General features: G+C 55.0%; 9 protein-coding genes across 9 annotated transcripts; 4 read left to right on the top strand and 5 right to left on the bottom strand.

Annotated features, from left to right (window-relative positions):
• Nucleotides 1-1,858: 1,858 nt before the first annotated feature.
• Nucleotides 1,859-4,732, bottom strand: LTR77_001181 (uncharacterized protein; the record flags this gene model as incomplete). The annotated part of the gene is made up of 2 exons (XM_064798443.1): nt 1,859-3,408; nt 3,826-4,732. 2 exons carry the CDS (start codon nt 4,730-4,732, stop codon nt 1,859-1,861), a joined length of 2,457 nt encoding a protein of 818 aa, XP_064662770.1.
• A 566-nt stretch (nt 4,733-5,298) lies between these two features.
• On the top strand, nt 5,299-6,411 carry LTR77_001180 (uncharacterized protein; the record flags this gene model as incomplete). Its single annotated transcript, XM_064798442.1, has 2 exons — nt 5,299-5,707; nt 5,771-6,411. 2 exons carry the CDS (start codon nt 5,299-5,301, stop codon nt 6,409-6,411), a joined length of 1,050 nt encoding a protein of 349 aa, XP_064662769.1.
• A 72-nt stretch (nt 6,412-6,483) lies between these two features.
• Nucleotides 6,484-7,837, bottom strand: LTR77_001179 (uncharacterized protein; the record flags this gene model as incomplete). Its single annotated transcript, XM_064798441.1, has 2 exons — nt 6,484-7,684; nt 7,764-7,837. The coding sequence occupies 2 exons, from the start codon at nt 7,835-7,837 to the stop codon at nt 6,484-6,486; spliced, it is 1,275 nt and encodes a 424-aa protein (XP_064662768.1).
• Nucleotides 7,838-8,612: 775 nt separating this feature from the next.
• On the top strand, nt 8,613-10,060 carry LTR77_001178 (uncharacterized protein; the record flags this gene model as incomplete). Its single annotated transcript, XM_064798440.1, has 3 exons — nt 8,613-8,763; nt 8,822-8,873; nt 8,932-10,060. 3 exons carry the CDS (start codon nt 8,613-8,615, stop codon nt 10,058-10,060), a joined length of 1,332 nt encoding a protein of 443 aa, XP_064662767.1.
• Nucleotides 10,061-10,513: 453 nt separating this feature from the next.
• On the top strand, nt 10,514-11,762 carry SHE3 (mother-specific HO expression; the record flags this gene model as incomplete). Its single annotated transcript, XM_064798439.1, has 2 exons — nt 10,514-10,601; nt 10,720-11,762. The coding sequence occupies 2 exons, from the start codon at nt 10,514-10,516 to the stop codon at nt 11,760-11,762; spliced, it is 1,131 nt and encodes a 376-aa protein (XP_064662766.1).
• Nucleotides 11,763-12,536: 774 nt separating this feature from the next.
• Nucleotides 12,537-15,566, top strand: LTR77_001176 (uncharacterized protein; the record flags this gene model as incomplete). The annotated part of the gene is made up of 3 exons (XM_064798438.1): nt 12,537-12,668; nt 12,724-12,840; nt 12,900-15,566. 3 exons carry the CDS (start codon nt 12,537-12,539, stop codon nt 15,564-15,566), a joined length of 2,916 nt encoding a protein of 971 aa, XP_064662765.1.
• Nucleotides 15,567-15,902: 336 nt separating this feature from the next.
• Nucleotides 15,903-16,553, bottom strand: LTR77_001175 (uncharacterized protein; the record flags this gene model as incomplete). The annotated part of the gene is made up of 4 exons (XM_064798437.1): nt 15,903-15,978; nt 16,043-16,141; nt 16,214-16,329; nt 16,389-16,553. The coding sequence occupies 4 exons, from the start codon at nt 16,551-16,553 to the stop codon at nt 15,903-15,905; spliced, it is 456 nt and encodes a 151-aa protein (XP_064662764.1).
• A 795-nt stretch (nt 16,554-17,348) lies between these two features.
• On the bottom strand, nt 17,349-17,884 carry LSM2 (U6 snRNA-associated Sm-like protein LSm2; the record flags this gene model as incomplete). Its single annotated transcript, XM_064798436.1, has 3 exons — nt 17,349-17,386; nt 17,447-17,549; nt 17,723-17,884. The coding sequence occupies 3 exons, from the start codon at nt 17,882-17,884 to the stop codon at nt 17,349-17,351; spliced, it is 303 nt and encodes a 100-aa protein (XP_064662763.1).
• Nucleotides 17,885-18,177: 293 nt separating this feature from the next.
• Nucleotides 18,178-21,147, bottom strand: LTR77_001173 (uncharacterized protein; the record flags this gene model as incomplete). The annotated part of the gene is made up of 2 exons (XM_064798435.1): nt 18,178-20,989; nt 21,122-21,147. 2 exons carry the CDS (start codon nt 21,145-21,147, stop codon nt 18,178-18,180), a joined length of 2,838 nt encoding a protein of 945 aa, XP_064662762.1.
• Between the last annotated feature and the right edge of the window lie 397 nt (nt 21,148-21,544).

The raw sequence follows: 21,544 nt of genomic DNA, 5'->3' as shown, positions 1-21,544 counted from the left end.
CGACCATAAATGCCTCATGCGGACTCGGACCGCTACCTCACATACAGCCCACAGCCTTGTCTGCAACTACATGAAACCGTGCACTGCTCGCCGCTTACATACCTAGCTTCAGTTCCGTGCTTGCAACCTAGTCACTACGACATGGAGATCGTCACATGGTGAGCTTGCCCCAAGATGAAGCTCCGCGAGCTGGTGAACTTGTGGTACGGACGAGGCCACCGTAACGATGCTTCAGCCGCAAAACATCTTAGCCAGCAGTCACCAGCTCTAGCAGCGGACAGTTCCGCTGATATCTATGGTCCTCTGAATGCTACCACGTGAGATGTACGATTGATGCAGATGATCTCTCCTGACGAGCCCTCAACCGAAACCGTTCAATGCAAGCTGTGCACGTTCTCGCTGAATCACACTCCCGACTACACGGCTCTGTCATATTGCTGGAAGAAGAAGCCTGCCACCTGTACCATCAAGTTGAATGGCAGGTCCTACGCCGTGCGACCCAATCCGTTCGCCTTCCTCCAGGTCAGATGGTCCCAGCCGGAAGCTTCGGAATGGATCTACATCGACGCACTCTGTATCAACCAGGCCGATGTCGACGAGAGAAGCGCACAGGTTGCTCTTCATGGGAGATATCTACCGTAACGCTCGGCAAGTCATTGCATGGCTGGGCGCGGCACCACAAGTCAACATCGAACAGCTGCTCGAGTGGCAAGCGTTGTGCGATGCCAGAGCAAAAGTTACTCAAGAGCAACGATTTCTCGGCTGGGACATCGCAGACACTTCCGCTCCACCAGCTTATTGGTTGCGGCTCTGGAACGTACAAGAGGTCATGCTGGCTCGGCGACTGGTTGTTCAATGCGGATCACTCGTTGTTGAGGAAGGAAGATTGTTGCAAGACCTGCTCTTCTTTGAATATTTCATTTGCGGCTTAGCGGAGGTGGCACACGATGATACCCAGCCTTATTTGCCAGCTAAACAAGAAAGTGTCCTCGGTCGAAGTAGTCGAGCTCGTTGGGAGGCATTGAAATTCTTGAGCAGAAGGACCGCACCGCTGCAGGCACCCAACAGAATCTTAGCTCCTCCGCTGGGTTATGCTCTCCTCACGTACCATTCGCACTCTTGCACTGAGCCGTACGATGCGATATCTGGGCTACTTGGTCTGGCTGAGAGTCACTTGCGGCCGGACTACACCATGTCAGCTCTCGACCTGTTCCTCTTCGTTCTGGTTGAGTGTTATCTCGTGCAGGCACCAGAAAGAACGAGACCGGAAGACCGTTACAACAGGTTCCCGGAAGAGTACGACATGTTGTTGTTCAACAGTGTTGTGACAAGAGCACTCGATCTTCGTTCTGACAATCCTGTTGTTGCTCTGATATTACTGGAGACTGGCCGGCGCTTTTATGGCACGCCTGTGAGTCGAAGATTCTACCGTCTATTGCTGAGAGAGTTCTACGCGGGCTACCGGCGGCAAGCGGCTTTGAAGCTCGCCGCAATCAGGTCGTACTCTGCAATGCGGTATTGGACGATTCTTCTGTATCTAGGCGTGTGCCGGAGGTGGAAGGTAGCCTTGCCAGCCCCGGATGGGAAGTCAGTGGCTCGGTGGTGCTATGAGTGGAAAGCGAAGGTCTGTGACCAAATCGAAATGTTACGGCGTGTTATCGATGATTACGACGGTCCAGCTGGCAGTGTACAGCCCTAGAGCGTAGCGGACTGAGACATGGTCTTGTGGGATAAAGTTCGACGGCGGGGACGGCACTAGAGTGTGAGAGAGAGCAATTTTATGGTAAGCATCGCATCCCGTAGGAAGATATGCAGCATGGCAGTGCGCAAACCTCGCCCAAAATGGCTGACCAGGAACCTAAGCCTTCAAGTGAAACCTCATCGTCATACCATCAACAGGCACGGTCGTAACATTCGCTACGCCCCAGACCTCCTTCTCCCCATTCAAGCCGGTGTTTCCGACCTTCTCAAACCGCAACCCTCTCGTCACAGCAGCCATGACCACCTTGCCCTCCAACAGCGCCAGCTCCTGCCCGATGCAGTTTCGCGGTCCACGCTCGAAAGGTCGCCACGCTCCGGGCGGCAGCTTGCTGATGAAGTCCTCATCGAGCCATCGATCTGGGTTGAAGACATCGGCATCGGGGCCCCAGATCTTCTTGTTTCGGTGGATGAGCCATTGGCAGTTGTAGACTCTCAGACCATCAATGCGTGCATCTCGGCCTTCAATGTTCACGGACACGGGTGGGTTGCTTTCGTCGGCGTCCGGGACAATGCGAGCTGTGCCAGCGGGCGGATGGAGACGTAGGGTCTCCCTGATGAAGGCGGTGGTGTATGGAATCTTCGAGCCGAGCAGTTCTTCGGCCTGACCAGGCTTGCGTAGGATCTCGAGCGCGGAAAAGGCTCCAGATCCGAAGACGGCATTGTGCTCATCTTCCAATTTCTTGAGGATCTCCTGATTCCGAGGGTTGTGGTTCGCTTTCGACAGTTCGTAGCAGAGCCACTGAATCATCGTCGCTGTGGTATCCTGACCTGCAAACAAGAACGATTTGATCTGCGCAACTGTGTTCCACAGCAAAGCCGGTGTTGGTTCCATGTCTGCTAGAGCCAGTTGCACAATAGCTTTGGTGGAGACATCTCTCTTCTTTGGCTGGAGCTGTTCCTGCTTGAGCTTCTTCTCGAGAACGCTGTACAATTCGCGGTCGAAGAGCCTCTCATAGTACCACTGCTTAAATCTTCTGACCGGGTCAAAGAAGCCTACAGGGTCAAAGCCCTGGCCTTGCGTTGCTATCAATGTCGACAGTATCCTCGATGCTGTAAGAATGCCAGAAGATGACTTGTGGCTCTGCCCTTCGGGTATGCTCTGCGATTCGAAGTCCTTCTCGATAGCCAGCTGAGTGATGATATCGGTCGTTAGATCTTGAGCGAAATCCTTCAGAGGCACAACAGCACCGGTCTCCGCAGCGTCCTGGATGCGCTTAACGAAGATCTCCGTCTTCGATATGATCAGAGGACTGAGATTGTGCAAATGAGCAGGCGCGAAACCTTTGTTAAACCGCTTCCGAAGGTTTCGCCACTCCTCAGCCTCAGCCGTAATGATAGACTCCTTCCCGATCAATGGCTTTAGAGCCTGCATCGTGTCGCTCTTCGGGAGCGAATACTTGAACTTATCCCCTGGCTGGGTAGCCGACTCTGCAATGGAGGGCTCCGCAACTACCAGGAACGAACGCTTATCGACCGGAGCAAGATCGACCATGAAAGCAGCCGGCCGATCCAGGTCGTTCCATATCTCCTCGAAGCCATAGTCCGGGTGGCGGCCAGCACGCGGATTGCATTTCTCCCCGATGATTTTGAGGTTTCCGAATGCCCAATGTCGCGGTAAGCTTGGGATGTCATGGTACTTCTGCCGCACTAGGTAGGTATCAAATAGCAGGTTCGTCAACTTGTACACGAGATAGCCGCAGACTGCTAGGACGATGGACCGGGTGCCTTGTATGCTTTCCAGGAGGGAGGAGAACAACGGCGATTCTGCCGCCGCTTCGAAGCTTGCCATCGGACCAAGAGAATAACAGTCAACGCAGAAGAGAGGAATCGCGAGAGAGTGTGGAACAGATGGAGTCGATGAAGTTGATTTTGGCCGGATGCTTGTCGAGCCGAAGGATGCTCGCTTACAGCGCCAAGTCGTTGCATGTGATCCAGCCTGCTGCTACCTTACACATTTACAGACAATTGTACGACTACCGATGACAGATTGAACGAATGGGTGGTAAGAAGGTACGAATAAGTGTCAGAGCTCGTCGAACATCTTTCGCAGCGTGGGATCCTCACTTGGACTGGGCCTCAATCTAGTCGATATGGGTGCAACGACATCGTCCACCACATCAGCCAGTCCCACTAACCGCTGGCTCACACCGTCAAGCTGCTTGCCAACTGCTCGTCGGTTCTTTGCGAGTAGAACAGACACCACCAGCATTAAAACACCAAGCAACGTCGCCCAAGTAATGTTGAGTCTGACCCTTCGTCGAGCGACCTTCTCGTTCTCTCTGCCCTCGTACGCCTCGACTCGCAGCCTGGCAGACTCCAGCTGATCATTCAACTCGTTTGTTCTGCCTCGAGCATCTTCCAGCTTCGAGACGAGCTCATTGATCCTCTTCTCCTGCGGCTCGAATTGTCCCAAGCTCTGAACACTCTGCTCCGTATCCTTCTCCAGCTTCTCAGTGTCCTCTTGAAACGTCGACTGCATCCTCTGACTCTCATCCGCCAGCTGTTGCAGACTGGAAACGGTAGACCGTAGCATTGAAGCCTTCTCCAGAATAGCGTAGTACGTGTCGTCCAACTGCCGCGTACTGCTCATGCCCACCTCCTCCACGCTCTTCAAACTCTCCTTGAGATCCTCCTCGCGCCTCTCATTCTCTTTCTTCGCCTTGGCCACATCCTCCGGCTTTATAGGCTTCTCCGGTACGGGCGGAACGTTGTTGGTATTGTTATCGAGCTGCTGCTGCGCAGTCGAGCTGCCTCGCCTGCTCGAGTCGGAGTCTTTCTTGTCCCGTCGGAGGATATGGTCGAATGTGATCGGCGGCTTAAGGTCTATCGCGGACTGGACGGTCTCTTTTGCATGGTGCCGGTGGTGATGCCCTTCAGTCCCGGATCTCAGGCGCCTCGATACCGCATGCCGTGATGATCGCTTTTGATGTCCAAGGTCAGAGCGTACTCTGCTAGGTATGAAGTCCGTCATGGTACATTGCTTGCGTGTAGCATACTGTACAACATGGCTTGCATTGGAGGGAGCAACCCCGATGCTTTGTGCAAGGCTGACTAAGATCGACAACCACGCGCACGCGAAACGCGACTTCACTTCTGGATGACATTCTCGACCTTGCACAGGATTTGAAGCCTCTATAATGAGCTTCCTGCGAAGGCGGGAGGGGCACGACTAGCAGTTCACACCGGCCACAGCGTTCCCCTCCGTATTGTGTTTGTTGCAGACCATCAACCAAAACGTCGCATCTTGCGAGACAGCCAATCGGCCTTCATCGACCCGAAAGAACGCAGACGCAAAGAGATGGTCCAGTGCACGGCATCACAGCCAGCCGTCTCCTGCTGCTCCACTGCTCTTCTCCGCACAAGACTCAACTGGTATATGTTGCGAAGCTGGAAGTAGCGAGCAGCTGATTGCAAGGGAAGAGTGGTCTTCATGATGTCCGTTCCGATTGAACGGTACCTGTAGATGATATATATAAAGGTAAGTCTTCCAAGATAGCCTGTACAACGATCAAGACATCGTTTCTTCAAGCCGAAACAATGGGCCAATCCTTTCAAGACTCTCGTCGTTATGCCTCCCTGTTCGAGAACCCCAAAGGGCCCGGAGATGCCCGGCCCACCGCGCTGCAGATTATTAGAGACAACGATTCGATCGGCAAGCTGACCGGCAAGACTGTCCTCTTGACTGGAGGCTCGAACGGTCTGGGAATTGACGAAGTGCGAAACCTCGCAAGGACCGGAGCCAAAGTCTTCTTCACTTCCCGCGACCATGCCAAGGGCGAGAGAGTCCGAGATGAATTGTTGCAAGAGCTAAAGAAGGAAAGTCTGCCCCAGGAGCCAGCAATTGAGGTGATCAAGCTTGATCTTGAGAGCGTTGAGAGCATCAAGAATGGAGCCGAAGAGTTCAAGAGCAAGAGCGACCAGCTTCATATCCTGGTTAACAATGCAGGTCAGCAATACTTCATAGCATGCGCTGTTGGCAACTTGGCATTCTACTGACCTCTACTTGTAGGCATTGCCAATTCGCCGTTCCGGCTCGTCGAAGGCTACGAAAGCCAGCTTTGGGTGGATCACCTGGCCCATTTCTACCTCTTCCACCTCCTGAAACCACTCCTGCTCAAGTCGACGACTCCCAGCTTCAACAGCCGCGTCGTCTCCGTCGCCAGCCTCGCGCACACTATGGCTCCAATGCATCTCGGCGACTACAATTTCGAAGAACGGGAGTATGACGAGTTCGTCGCTTACGCACGAGCAAAGACTGCTAATATCTGGTTCGCCAACGAGCTCGACCGCAGATATGGATCGCAAGGCCTCCACGCTATCAGCGTCCATCCAGGCGGGATCAGAACCGGGCTCCAGAACAGCCATAGCGAGAAAGCGGCAGCGATGATCGAGCAGTATCTGCAGATGCCGCACATCCAAGACGGAATGATGAGCGTGGAGCAAGGGTCTGCGTCGATTGTGCTGGCTGCTGTTGGGAAGGAGTATGAGGGTGTCGGTGGCTTCTATATGGAGAACTGCGGCGTGTCGCGTCCGGTGCCAGAAGATGCTCCATTGGGTACGCCAGGATATAAGCCGTGGGCGTATGATAAGGAGGGCGAGCAGCAGCTGTGGAAGGACTCGCTGGACATGCTGAAGCTGGAAGACGACTAGGATCCTTCAGAGCTTGACGACAATGGTAGCATCGAAGAAGCAGTCCATCGTTGTTCCAGCGTGTCTGCATTCCTAAAATCTGCTCATCGATGTAGATGGCGAGTCCGTATGCCTGTCTGGATACTTGGCGACCGAAGCCTCCATGACGGCTCTGAGGTCACGCATTACCTCCTGAAAGCTCAGCAGGCTGGGATGCGGCTGTGACGCGGATAGGATCTTGTCGAGCAATATCGTCTTGAGCCACGCGGTGCCCGATGCGGCGTGGCCATCAATCGCGCCCAGAGCGGACAGCTCCACCTGCGCCTTTGAAGAGTGTCCTCTCAAACGATTACACGTGATAGCTTCGTTTTCGCGGGCTGGAAAGCCCGGTAGTTCCGGGATGCTGATATCTGTGCCCACAGTGGACACGTGCATCTCGGCGGCCACGTAATAGATCAAGATGTGGGAGACGTGAAACGAGACGTTCGAGGCGTGCGCCATTCGTTTAACGTCGCTCTTATCTTCTAACGGAGATGAAGAGGAGCAGTACTGCAATTCGAAGACATTCTGCCACTCCCGCAGAGGTTCGCAAACCTTGCTGAGTTCCAGAACGACGTCCTCTACCCCCCGCACGCCAGAACGGTAATCCTCGAAACGAGCGACGATGCCAGGCATAGAGAAGCCAACGGTCATCATGGCATTATGCGCTGTGTCCTGATCCGCATTTCGGAATGCAGAACCCGACCTGATCAAGGCCCTCCAGCGGGGATCGGTAAGGAAACAGACTGCGCGGTTCCGAAGAGCATCGATGAAGATGTTCCCAGATTCGGCGTGTAGGATGGCTCCGTCAAGGTCGCCTTCCATTCGAGAAGGACCGCGAAGCTCCAGCATCCTAATGACGCCGTTCGCATGGGTGACCCAGCCACTAGACGAAGGTGCCATTGAGTGCTCGTGCATTTGAAGCAATGTAGCAGCAGCCATAGTCTCGGCCGAGATGGCTTTGCCTTCTTGCGTGAGCACCCGCTGTAAGCTTCTGAGCGCTTTAGGGTACATCTGGCTCCGCGCTATCGTAGTGCAGACGCTGTCGCGGCGCTCGTCACTGCAGACACAGCCGACGGCATCGTCCAAGGCGTGATTTGTCCCGATCCGTACCGGGATGTGTCTGAGGATGTGCTGCTCGGGAACGACCATCAACCGTGCTGCTACTCCTTCGAACGTTATCTTGAAGACAAAGCGGTTGCGAAGCAGGTCGGCAGCGCTGAGTGGGGTGGTCGGAATGCTTGATGAGCGATGCCTGGATAGCGCTAGATGGCTAGGAGGGGTCGAAGTGTTGCTGCTCGAGCTAGATCCTGAACTGCCAGATGTTGCTTTACCAGGGGTTTGGGAATATGCATGGAATCGTGAGTGTGTATCGTAACCAGGGCACGGCCATTTGCTCTTCAGGCATTGTGAGCAGGAAGGCGTTGCGAGATCGCACCATTTGTCCGTCAGTGTACGGCCGAAGTGACACAGAACGATCTCATCTTGCTCACCTTGATCTTGCGCTGCCTGCAATTAGCACATCGAGGGCTGGTCTTTCGTCCGACCATTGGACGTCGTGATGATGTGACAGGCTGTTGGGTGTCGTGAGATTCCGTCAATATTCCAAGCCGCAAGTGTTGTTGTTGTTGTTGGTGTAGAGGTGTGTTGAGGAGACACAGTTGACAAAACCGAGTAGTCCATATGCCGGTAGGATCAAGGTGGCTCTCATGCACTGATGTCTTGGTTGCAGATTTGCACTAGAGAAGCGTGCATCGCTTCTACTTGATCCTTCGACGGGACCAACATCGGAGGACCTTCCTACAGTCATCCTGTGCTTCCGTGTGTGGTGGAAGCGAGTTATTATGCAAGCAATTATGCGCATTCGCAACCAGATCGGTTTGGACTGCGGGTGAATCCAAGACTCGACATCAGGACGCCAGGGATGCTCGAGGAGTCACTCACAACACCCTCTGTAATTAGTAAAGCTCTCTCCTCATAAAGCGTTATCGGCAGGAAAGGCATATATCACATTGTTGTATCCCTGGCGTGACAGCGAAGGTCGAACGAGGTGAGATGAAAGGAAGCATGTGCACGCGACGCGAGGGAAGCCCCACTTTGGGTGAGGTGAGGTGACGTTTGTCTCTATACCATCCACCAGGCGCCTTCAACTACACCATCGACAACACCTAGAATTCGACAAAATGCTCCAAATAGGCCGCCCCAGCAATGTTTTCTCCTTCTTCTCCAACCTAGGAGGCGGCGGCAGCATCAAACTCCCCAAGCCCACGATCCATGCCATCGAAGAGCAGCCTGAGAAGCGAGCACGAACACTGAAGCACTTACTGAAAGCCAGTACGCCTGACTGATTACCTCGCTCTGCTACATGTAGCTGATCGGTGATGCTGGTCAGATCACATCAACCATTCTGTCATCTACAATGAGCTGCGGTTCCACAACCATACGTGAGTGGACAGTCCGTCGATACAGCCTAGCGCTCGCTGACAAGATATGGTATGGCAGACCTCATGTTCTCGGATCGGCATACATCCTCGGCGCAGACTCAGACCAGTTGAACACTGTTTATGAAGCGGAGAGCAAACACCTTGAGCCATGGAAGGACAGTCCCGGCGAGATCAGCCAGCATGATTGGAGAGACTATCTGGGCAAGAGGGAGTACCAGCGGGCATACATCGACTTTTTCGAGGATCAGCTGGTGCGACATGGGTATGACTGGCACTCGTTGTTAAACGAGTACCTACTACAAGGGAAGGAGCCGCTCATCAACAACCTGATCGCTGGGCTGGGACATCCTCTCATACATCTTGGCTATGCGGAGGAGCTGAGTAGTCGGACGGTGGCGATTGAGAGTCTGGCGCTGGCAACGTGCTTTTACAACGACTGGCATAAGTTTTTGGATGATCCGAAGTACACCAAATCAGCATCCAATCCAAGCGACTCACTCTTCACGATCCTTGACCGCGTCAGCCGTGACCCGAAGTTCGACAACCTCTCCGATCATCAAGGCGCCGACAACATCGACAAGATCCTGGGTAATGAGGAACTGGCCAATGCAGCACTAGATTACTGGAACGCATGGCAGCTCAAGTCGCCCAAAGAGCAGTTCTCCGAATCGCAGAAGGTAGCTGTGGCCTTGGTGGTCGCAGCGCAAACGCCGAAGGAGGACAAGAGCTACGACTTCTTCGCTGTCCATCTTCTCACTACCTCGCACGCCGTCCGGATTCTCCTGCCCCTCCTGCCTGCCAAATTTCACATCCCACTTGTCCGACAATGGTGGCTCTTCACACTCCTCGTTTACATTTCCCAGCTCCGGCCAGCCATCAACATCGACACGATCAAGCTTGTCGAATTGGAAGGCCGAGACTGGTCCTACGTCACAGACAAGGCGCTGAAGGGCAAGTACCGGACGGATGCACATTACGTGAAGGCGCTCAGGAGTATGCACGAGGCGAGCCAGACGTGGGGCGACCCGAACCAGTATTACCTCAAGGCGGCGGTGAAGATGGCGGAGGAGTTTGATGGGTGGGGTGGGTTTGGGCCGGCGGACGCGGAGTTGGAGGAGCATGAGACTGGGAGTGGCGCGAGTGGGCAAAGGAGTCAGAGGAGGCACTCAGGGTTGGGTGAAGGGTAAAGGGGGGTCGGCTTGGGAAGAATGGCGACCGACGATTGATGGCTGCATGATTTTTGATGTACATGACCAAACTGGTAACGATTCCCAAATACCTGTCCGTCCTTTTGCGCTAGATGTGCTTGCTATGTCGAGTGTCTGAAAGTACCTGGTACCTTTAGACGTCGTGATACCCGTCGCGCCCCGAAACCTTCATGTTGCTCCACACTTTTCCAACGTTTGTTGTCTTGCCCAAAGCGGCATCCTTGCACCGCACGTTGGCACGGGCGTCTGTCAGCAGTGCCTACACGTCGTCTGATGTCTCAGACTGATATCCTACCATGATCTTGCATGAACGCCTCTGCTTCGTACATCTGTTCATGCCGCCGTGATCCCTGGTCTCGAGCCCTCGTACTGGTCTGGAACACAAGCACCGGCGACTGGACGAGCCAACTCGGTCACTCGCAGAGCGTAGAGATGAAGTCGCGCAGCTCGAGTCCACAGACTTCTCCGCAGGTTGTGAGGAGATACCGGGTCGACACCGCCTCGACGGCAGGAGTTACAGGTATGTCGTCGAAGTCGAAGCCATAGTGTCCAAATGCGGCTTCTTTGTTGAGAGGACCGTACCTGCACATCTGCCGCTGCCACGAAAGATGGACAAGACTGACAGCCCTCCTATATAGCCAGCCCCAGTCATAGTCTACGGAAGACGAGTCTACGAATAGAAGAACTACCGCAGCTCGCCATGAATGGCTTTCAACCTTCCAGCTCGCCTTCGAATGGAAACACATCCGTCTCGACCGCACCAGGACTGCTCAGCCCCCTTCCGAATGGTTCACGAAGACTCAGCGGCGACAATGCCAGCACCCCACGGTCAGACTCAGCACACGTAAACGGCCTCACACCAAGCCCGACACCTAACGGCACCTCATCCCCCGGCCCAGAGAACTCCCCAGCATGGAGCTCAGCAGTTGGCCACGCAACAACGTCGGGCAAAAGCGGACGCGTTATCGAACGTTTGATGACAGAGAACGACCGACTGAAGCGAGAAGTCAATGAACAGCGCATAAAAGGCCAGGAGCTGGAAAAGAGTCTACAGACCTACAAGCCCCAGATCGAGGCGCTGAGGCAAGAGAACGACAACCTGAGCCACGCTAGGGACGTGGACTCCGGCTTGATCACTCGACGAGATCGTAAAATTGAGGAGATGAAGGCGGAGCTGGTGGTGGAGAGACAACGGCGGGAGAAGGCGGAGACGCTGGCGCGGCAACGGCAGCAGGAGAAGGACGATCATGAGGAGCAGAGCCGGAGGGACATGCAGCAGATGGTCGAGAGCACGAAGCACGCTACGCTGCACGCGGAGATCTTGGAGACGAGCCATCGTCAATTAGCAGCGGAGTATCGGGCGCGAGCGGCGGCTTGGAAGACGGATCTTGGGCAGATTACGGATGCGAGGGAGCAGGATCGGTTGAAGTTGGCGAGGTTGGATGTGGTTAGTGATCAGATGCGGCAGGAGCTTGAGCGGGCGCGGAAACTCAATGGGGAGATTATGGAGTTGTGGGAGGGGATGAGGGGGGAGAATGAGGCGCGGTTGCAGGGGATGGAGGATGAGACTAAGAAGGAGAACGAGAGAGTGCGGCAGTTGAGTGTGGAGATGGATCGGGTGGTCGGGGAGATGAGGTGGGTTATGGGGGTGAAGAGGGACGTCAAAGACGCGGAGGTGTGAGTGAGGTCACAGGACGCGAGTGCATTGGCAAAGAACAGTTGGCAGGCTATTGTCGGTCATTAGCGACGGCGCTGGGGTGTGGGTTCCTATTGTAAGTGCATAGATATCGTTACTTGAAGGACTACTTCATGTTAATTCTGTTTCTTCGTTTTGTTGTTTTCGACAGCTTTGCGGTATGACGCAGTCATCTCGCTCTTTGAGTCAGTCATCATCGACCTGACCCATTCTACTCGCTGACAGAAACCTCTCCATCCTTCTAGTCATGACCGCAGAATCTACTCCTACTCCCTTTCGTCGATCAACTCTCTCGCCTTTACCCCTTTCTAGGAGCCCGACGGCGACTCTAGAGGCGCAGATCAACAAGCTAGAGTTCGTCGCGCCACGACGACTTCCTGCTGCCCTCTCGGTGATGGTCGCAGATGACATTGTGCGATAGGCATATATACGGCGGCACGCGATATGGAACTGTTGAAGGAGGACCTGCAAGGAGAAGCTCACCCTGATACCGCCTCTTCTCAGGGTCGACGAAGAGCAGAAGACCACTGTCTCTGCCACTGTACTGGCGGCTTCTTCTGGCGTCGGCCGGAGAAGAGCCGTGCCTGCCTGCTGCTAGCGCGTCACGCTCCTTCCTTTCTCGCGCCTGAAAAGTTCGGTGAAACACGGCGACCTTCTTCTCGACTTTCAAACCGCTTTGCGACCTTCACGCCGCACCTTCAGACTCAACACTAATCTTGTGGGCTCTTCACTGCCGAGCATCTCACCTCTTGTACGATGATGGCAGAGGCCATCTACTACCACGCGTCCCTGTACGCCTTCGACGCGGCGGCGAGAGACGCCATCATAGCGACTTTTAAGAGCCGCGTCAATGATGTCTCGGTGCGTTGTCACTACGACACCGAACAGGGGGTGAGCACACATCCTCCACCGCAGTGCCATCGCAACAGCTGACCTTGCGTGACAGATGTTTTGCGTAGTCTGCCCATCAGGGCAGGACGTAGGGCCGGAGGCGGACAATATCCTCGCCACCGTCATCGACGAGTTTGTGCTGCAGGAGGTGTCGGCTGCAGAGAGGGAGCAGGTGAGCTTCTCAGAGAGGGCGACAGACTTCCACCGCCAGATGCTGACTTGTGCTGCCAGCGAGAATCATCAGTCCGAATGTTTCAAGAGCTGGACTACGACGCTCCCATTACCACCGGCCAACAGCAACACACGGCACCTACAACACAAAATGCTCCAGCCGCCCCTTCTCCGAAAGTCGTACATGTTATGGCCAACTACACCACTCGCAACTCATCTGTCAAATTCTTTCTGCTTCGAGAAATGCCACAAGGAGTTCTCGAGCGACTGCTCGCCCCGTCGGATGTACGATCTACCAAAGCCGTGAAATCAAGCATGGCCATACGCCTTGTCAAATGGGATGCCGAACGAGCAGTCCACGTTTTCAACGCCAGACTGGGTACTCCCATTGAGCCTGCCGGTAACTCTACTCTGCACATCCTCAACTCTGCACTGTTCGAGCGAATTGAGGATCAACGAGCCAACATCCGATCCTCTGATAACGACAACACCCAGATCGACACAATGCAGCGTTGGAGGTTTGTTGGTCAGGAACCAAGCGTACAGCAGTTCTTGGCAGGCATGGGTGAGACTGAGCTTGTCGACCCTGAAGAGCCGCCGGAAGTACCAGCAGACGGAGAAAACTTCATGGCTCGTCCAGGATTTGGCATCACTGCCTTACAAGGCCGAGCAAGAGTACCGAGGGCACGCGCACATTCCAGCAGTGAAACTTCGGCCGCTGGCAACACGAATGACGCTGATGACGACAGCACCGTGACGGATCGTCAACCATTCTCCAACCTCTTCTCCAGTAGAGCTCAGGCATCTGGCTCAGGACACCATGCGGAAACTGATACCAGAAATGCTATCAGCGACGTCACAGAATCAAGACCTGACTTCGCCAGCCTCTTCCAAAGATCCGGCATCCCCACGGCAGCTTCATTGGCTGGAGTCTTTTCTTCCATTACAGCTCAGAACGGCTCAACATCCCTCGACGCGGCACTCACCGACCTAAACGATGAATCCACGTCATCACCGTCTCGTCACGTTGAAGGACCTACCCCTTCAGACTACCATGGGATGCCTCCATACTCTAGGACGTATGCTACAACTGATGACATCGGACTCGTGGCACCAGCAGTTAATCAAGCTGCTTGGGAGACGGAGAACAACGTTCCGCACAGGCGCAGAGTCAACAGAAGTGGTGTTCAGCGGAGGATGCAGCCCTCAACGACCAACAGTGTTCCCGTCAGTACGGCTATTAGCGAGACCTCTGGCTCCGATCCTCAGAACTCAGGATCTCCTGGTCCTCGTCTTGACGCTGGACGCCGCCTCGGAAACTCCCACGCCAGGCTTTCAGCGCAAGCACCGCCCGCAAGCACTCATCTCGCACAACCACAGCATTGCCCCTTTGACCCTCACAACAACCTGATCGACGATCGGGCTCCTATCAACGCTCCGACCACAGCTCCGAGACCTCCTCCCGGATTTCTGGACAACGAACAGCAGTCTCGTGGTGCACCAACCATGCACGATGGTGACCACAATTCTGCTTCATTCGACGCTGGGCCAAACCTCATGGACGAAGATGACGACGACCAGGTCGTCGAACGCCTTCAACCTGCGCTCGCCCCTGCCCGCACCTTCAACACCATGCGGCAGCAAAAGGGCAAGAAGAAGGGTGCCACCACTGGCAACAATACTGCAATGGCAAAAGCTTCCAGCAGCCCGCCGGTGGAGCTCCCGAAACCTGAGCCTCCACCAGCTCCGAAGTCTCGCAAAAGCAAAGACAAACACAAGGAGAACACCACAAACACCACCGCTGAGACCGCCGATGCATCAAATGGTGGCTTGGAGGACGAGCTCAGCGCTCTTGTACAGCAGCTCTCTACCTCATCCGATCTAAGCCTGGCAAGGATCGATGTTCGCTTCGGCATGGTTCTCATCCGCCATGTCAACGACAGAGCTTTCTTCACGGGTGCCATGGAGACTGCAGAGGTCGAGAAGAAGCTGCATGAAGCTGGCGATGCTGTCAGGACCGACTTCTTGGCACGCTTGACCACCTCTACCACGGACGCACGGTATCTGCTGGACTCCTTCTCTGGTGGCGAAGTCGCTGCCAATGTTGTGTATGAGGTTCACCTCAAGAACTCCGAAGGCAGAATACGGGTTCTGCGCGTCGACCAAGCCGCCCAGCAAGATTTTCATGTTCTCGCCACAGAGACTGCACTTGGCACTGCCTACCTTCATTATCCAATCCACGTCTGGGACGCGGAGGTCACCGTCGATATGCCCACCGTCGAAGAATCTTTGACAGAGCCATGCCGCACGATTGTCTCTTCAATGCGTACTCTCGGTCAAGCTCCCTCCTTCACCGCGATGATCCCACTGGAGTCTGGATCGGTCGAGAAGGTGATGGCGAAGCGGGTGTTCACTAAGACCGGTGGTGATGGCGTTGTCCTGAAAGTCACCGAAGTCCAAGACCTCATTTGGGCCCCAACGCTGTCTCCCGACTACAACCTGCAGGCGACGGCTGGGACTTCAGAGGAGATGATCGAGGGGCAGAGGCTGTGGTGGGAGGCGGGTCTTGTGCTGGATGATGTTGGGCCTCAGGCTACGGCAAAGCTGCATGGTGTCATCGATGAGGTGGTCAGCAAGATTGATGGGGTTGGATACAGCAACGTGGGGCCGTGGCAGAGAGGGCCTGAGCCCGAGCCTGAACCACGGCGCGAGAGGTCGATCTGGTAGGATGGTGGTATGTGACGTGTGTCGTGCGTTGCGGATGGGGTGAGATGGTACTGGCTTGTACTTGTTCAAGAAGGGAGGGGGTGATGGAATTGCTGCGATGTCTTCGCTCGCTCAACATTGCTGGTATGAAGTACGAACGCAGAGTAGCAATTGTAGCAAACGCAAGATTAACATGACGAAAGCACTGTTCACTTCAAAGGCAATTCCATTAGGTCTGATGTATCAGTATCATCTATGATTCGATGTCCTGCATCTCTGTCACTTCCGTTGCTGCGATGACCCGTGAGAGTCTGCCACTTCTTCCGTCATCTCGCTCAGAGTTCACTCTCCGCCCGCTCATGCGACGTTGATGGTGCACAAGCTGAGGAATAACGTCACGTCGTTGTCGATGCAGGCGTGGACTTGCTTGTCGCTACACGCAAAAGTCAGCAGATGCAAATGTAAAGCAGCAGGATGAGAAGAGGGTGATGACGTACTACCCAACGCAGCTCTGGCACACGTTCTCGTTCTTGCCGCTCGAGGTGACGTTGAAGTTAGAGTCGGCAAAGGGGTCGCCGGTGAGGTTGTTCACGGCCCTGGAACGTCACCCATGTCAGCAGATGGAAAGGGAGAAGGAAGTGAGGGTGAGGGAGGGGAAGGAGGCGTACCAGTAGATGATCCCGTTATTCGTGCTCGTGCCCAGATCGAGGCGTGGGACCGCTGCACCGAAGTCCGCGGCGACGTTGGCGACGGTGACGGAGTTGCCGGTGCCGTTGATTGCGTACTGGTGGCTGTTAGCACTGCTTCGGAGTCGAGTGAAGGGAGAGAAGTGAAGTCACCTACTTCGTAGGCCTGGCCGGATGGCAAGAGGAACGGGCCATCGACGCCGGTCTGGTTGAGCAGGAGCGTGATGAATTTGCCTTCGGGGCAGTAGTTGCGGATGACTTGGTTGGAGATGGCGGTGACGGTGGTGGCGAGGGCTAGGAGGGGGGTGAGCGTGGGACGCATTTTGTAGGCTGGTGGGTGGAATTGAGTGGTCTGTAGTTGAGCAACGGTGGCGGTTGAGGTGTAATGAGGAGTCAAGGTGGAAGGAAGTAAGGAGAAAAGAAGACTTATAAAGGAAGTCGAAGAGGTCCCGTGACCGCACGGCAAGACCGGCATGGGCATGAGGCAAGAGCAAGCATCATCTGGTGGTACCCGCATTGGCAGGTCCCACCTCTTGTGCAAACGCGCAAGGCAAGAGCGACGGTCGGATTGGTATGTTTCAGGTGCCAGTGTGCCTTGCTGCTGCGAGATTGCGTTGCACATGCACGATCGCGCGAGAGGGTACCTGCATGAGGCGATGCGATTAGCTAGGTATATCATTCTGTCGGATCAGAAGGCGTTTGTACAGTCGACGAAAGGACGCTTTTTTGTATGACTCTGGATCTTGCAAAGGGCACAGTAAATAAGCAACTGGTGATCAGGCGGTTACCTGTGCTGTTGTGCAGAGCCTCAAATAGGGCATACAATTTAGATGAACGGTAGCACGAGTTTCAACAAAGACCACTTCTGCGGAACGCTGTCTGAGGAAACCAGAACATTGTTGGCAATACGTAGGACTTGCTCATAGCTGGCCGCGGAGTATTCATAGGACCCATTGGGCCTCCTTCCAGCATCGCTTGCTATCTCTGTAGCAGTCCTCTGGCAGCCGTAGTACTCGTCGTGCTGCGCCTTGCTGTCTTGTGGCCAACGGGCCGTCGGGAGAGGCCGAGCTTGCAAGTTGCGTGTCTTCGTGGATGGGTCGGATACCGCGAGGTCTGCTCAGCCCTGCTTCGCCTTTGCTGAAGCTTGTGATGCCTCTGTAGGGTAATGTCAGCAATCACACGTCGTGTAATATGTCGCCGGGACGTCGGACTCACCTCGCCTTGTAGCATCCTCCAACAGCGGCGTGTCTACCGCAGCCGCGGGCAGATGAACATATCGCACAACGCTTCCTCTGATGAAGACATTCTTGACCGAGCTCTGTCGTACATCCTGTCAGCACAGCCTCAGATAACCTCCAACATGCCCCTCAGTCTCCCATGCTTTCGCGCGCTTGTGTTATATCTGCCATTCCCTAAGGCCTCACAGATACACCTTTCATTCTTCCAACCTCCAGATCGCGTCGCGCCGGAGTGGTTTCAAGAGTTACTCACCAAATGCGGATACTTCACCTCCTCCACCACCGAAATATCATCCAGCTTGATGTTAAGATACTGATCCACGCTCTTCAACGTCCCGCGGATCGAAATGTCGTTTTTCAGCTCGACCGTGACTTCGTGGTTCACCAGCGTCTTGAAGAAGCTGAAGAACAGCATGATGGGAGGTGAGGTCGAGGGGGTTCAAAGGTCGTTATCGTGGTCGCATGTCTGGTGGTGGGCGCAAAGGTGGTTTGTCCAATTGTGAGAGTTTTGGAGGTTCACGAGCTCGCTGGCAGAAAGCGCTAGTCGCGGTCACGTGCACAGCTACCACCATTGGGAGACGAACGAGATATGACAAGTTTTGGCCAGACGGGTTAAGATTCAATGAGCGTAAGCGGCCAAGTATTACATAAGAGTGGGTATCAAATATACAACCAGCATCAACACAACATTACATCCACTCCCTCCACTCAGGACGTGCTCTTCCTGGCCCAGCCAACCAAGCACCTCCACGCCGCATCCCCCTTCCCGGCCTCCTCCAAAGCCTTCGCCACTCCCTCCAGACATCGCGCCTCGTCGCGTCCCATCTCGCAGTTCAGCTTGAGCATCCACTGCTCCCACATCCGCGCGCCGACGAGACCGGTCATGGCGCGCACGTCTTTGGTGCTGCCGGTGATGGGAGGTTCGTAGGCTGTTACCTCGCCGTTGGGACCGATGGAGCGCTCGGTAGTGCGTTCCTCGCTGATGCGGCCTTCTTTGCCGGCGTCGGTCCAGCGGGGTAGGACTTCTGCGACGGGGAGGATGAGCCAGGCGCGTTTGATGCTCTGGAAGCCTGCGCGTTTGAGACGGGGGAGGAAATTTTTGCCTGACGAGGGGTCGTAGCCGCGGGTCTTGAGATTGAAGGCGAACTCCACACCTAGTGCTTGGGCGGAGCCTTCGGGATGGACCAGCTCAGCGTCGAGGAGGTCGAACTCTAGGAAGCCACCAGGTCGGAGGCATCGCAAGCACTCACGGAGGGTGAGATCCCATTCGTCGGCGCCGTGGCCCTTGGGCCAGGTGGTCTTGAGATAGGCGTAGAGGTTTCGCGCTGAGATGACGTCGAAGTAGTCCGACTCGAACGGTAGCTCCCAGGTCTTTGGTGCGGCCACGACGAAGTGATTTGCTGGACCTTCGAGTGTTGACTCCGCCACGTGGGCTTCGGCGTCCGACGAAACAGTGGTGTAGACAGTGGCAGCAGGATGCTCCATAGCTACGGTCCAAGCCCAGCTGCAGTGCACCTGACCACCAAGGTCGAGGATCCTGACATCTCTGCGACCCCTGAAAGTCTCGACGATAGGGCTGGTAAGCAGCTTGCCACCATTGAGCTCTTTGTGTGCCGACAGATGCCAGGAGGATGTCTGCATTTGCTCCAGAGCTTGTCGCTCACGCTCAGCTCGCTGGATCTGTTCCTTTCTCTCGTCTTCGGTGGCGGCAGGTAAGAACGTTGAAATCGGCCGCTGCGGTGCTGGTCGCTCGATAGTAGTGATCTCATACCGGCCCAGTAGCTGGTCGAGGTGCTGTCTCTGACAACTAGTTCTCTTGACATGTTCTGCCTCAGCTCGGACCTGACGGTGAGTGAAGACATCGCGAGCACGCTGAGATCGCTTCGTGTGGCGCCAGCCTTCCCAGAACGTTCCATCGTGAATGGGTGAGATGCGCTTCTTCTCGACTTGCGGTGACTTCTCTCCGGTGGGATCGATCACTGCATCGGCAAAGCGGACAGATTTCTTGCTCGGTGAAGCTCCAGCAGACACTGGTGATGTCTCTGTCGGCGTCCTAGGCACAGCATCCTCCACGTCCTTGAACGAGTCGACGACGTCGGTATCGGTGTCTTCACATATCGCCTTCATGTAGTCGGTTTGCGCACTCAGCCATAAGTGGGTCCGGTCAATGTGAGCTGATGCATTCTCCTTGATGACCATGTCGTAGGTTTCATCGATCTCATCGACCTCGTCTTCCTCGTGGATGATGTCTTCGGCTGAAAAGGCGACTCGCTTAGCTGTGACTGGATCGCTTTTCGGTTCAGGCGAAGCTGCAGACACGGTGTGCTCGACAGAATCCTCAGGTCGGTCCCTCCATGGCACGCCGTAGAAAGACGTAGCGGTACTCGTGGGCAGCGTGGTTGGCTCTGAATCCCGCCAAGGTACGCCATAGAATTGAGTTGCAATGCTGGTGTTCGGTCCAGGCTCGTTGACTGACCAGGTGTGTCGCGCGATCGAAGAATCCAGAGAAGCAAAGAAGCCCCCAGGTGAAGGAACTGAGAGTGCAGAGAGCTCGTCTTCCGGATCGGCAGTCGCCGGCGGTGTGAGATCTTGGATCTGAAGTCTCATTCTAGCCGTGATCGGTGGCGAGTCGACAATCATCCTCATCTCCTCGACTACTTCCGCAGGCACTTCTATGACGGTTTCGGTCTGCTCAGGAGGTTCTTCAAGGTTTATGTGTTCCAGTAGTGAGATGCTTCGAGGGTCCAGCTGGACAGGCGCATCCCAGGTTTCTGCATTGTCGTTCTGCTGTTCGATGTCCGGAGTCGAAGGACAACTTGACAGGGCCATGTCCTCATCAGTGCTGTCGCCGTCTAAAGACGGTGCCGATGATCCACTTGGCACTCGAAAATCACGAAGCTTCGACAGAACCGAGTAAGGCACGTCCAGCTTGATAGGTGGCGACAAAGGAGTGGCGGCAGACTTCATCTTCTCAATCGTAGGCCACTCACTCGGCGATGGGATGACGAGCGAAGGATACTTGCTTCGAGAAGGCTGCATCCTCTTCTTCACCGAGCTCGACAGGCGGATAGGGAGGTCTCCTTCAGACTCGCTCTCGGTGAGGTCATACAGCTCATCGAAATACTCGCTCTTGCACGTCCTTTTGCTGAAAGTGGAGCTCTGTTCAGACTGCGTATCGGAGCTTGCGGGTGAGACAGGCGCATCTAGGATCGGCCCATATATGTTCGCCCTTGGTGTTGGAAAGTCATCGCTGAAAGGCGATATCACAAAGTGCTTGTCCTGATCGCAAGGCGGTGCACGCTTGATCGATATTTGCGGCTTGTCTTCGATGTAGGTACTGCGTTCCATCGTACGATCCTGCGCAGACGGATGGAAGGTCGATGCTGGAAGTGTACTGGACATTTCGAGCAGGGCTGGAGCGGAGCGAAGGCCGGTGGTATAACTGGTGTTGATGCTGTTTTTAATATCTGTAGACCGGCCAGCGGTGAGAAATAATATGACTTCGATCAACGAAGTGTTTCTGTCGAAAGCAAGAGCAAAAGCAGTAAACTGAAAATGAAAGTGTCGGCACACACACGCAGTCTAATGAATACAGAACCAACAGAAAGGAAGAGTAAGCAGAGGACTAGGCGGCATTGCTCCTTATACCAACCTGCCGAGTATGCACGTAATAGCCATTCCTGGGCGGTTAGCGGATGGCACTTCTGATCGGGCTCCTACATGGCCCGGGCTGGCGGTCCGCTCACACAGCGCAAGACATCTCGAGGTACCTTCGAGGCCTGGTTGGGTCTCACGAAGGCTTCATCTCGTAGGCAGATGGGGCTTGCTGCGAACATGGGCGCGATGAGCGGAGACTGAGCGTTTGGCGTGAGACATGTTTAGAACAGTATGGGCGCGTAGGGAGCCAATGGAAGGCCGCAGACGCCCTGCAACCGCTGGCGAGATCCAAGGAAGCGTCTCGCCTGGTAGACGAGGTCTCGTGACCGCACAGAGTATCCCTGGTGATTCCGCGGCTTCGAGAAGGCGTTCTGTAGAAAGTGGGCGCGATCGTGGTGGTGGAAGTAGAAGGCAGAGT

This window comes from Saxophila tyrrhenica (assembly GCF_035928015.1).
Source record: "Saxophila tyrrhenica strain CCFEE 5935 chromosome Unknown scaffold_2, whole genome shotgun sequence".
Taxonomy (NCBI): Eukaryota; Fungi; Ascomycota; class Dothideomycetes; order Mycosphaerellales; family Extremaceae; genus Saxophila; species Saxophila tyrrhenica.
Note: the sequence above shows the minus strand (reverse complement) of the source record. Positions and strands in the feature narration are given on the sequence as shown.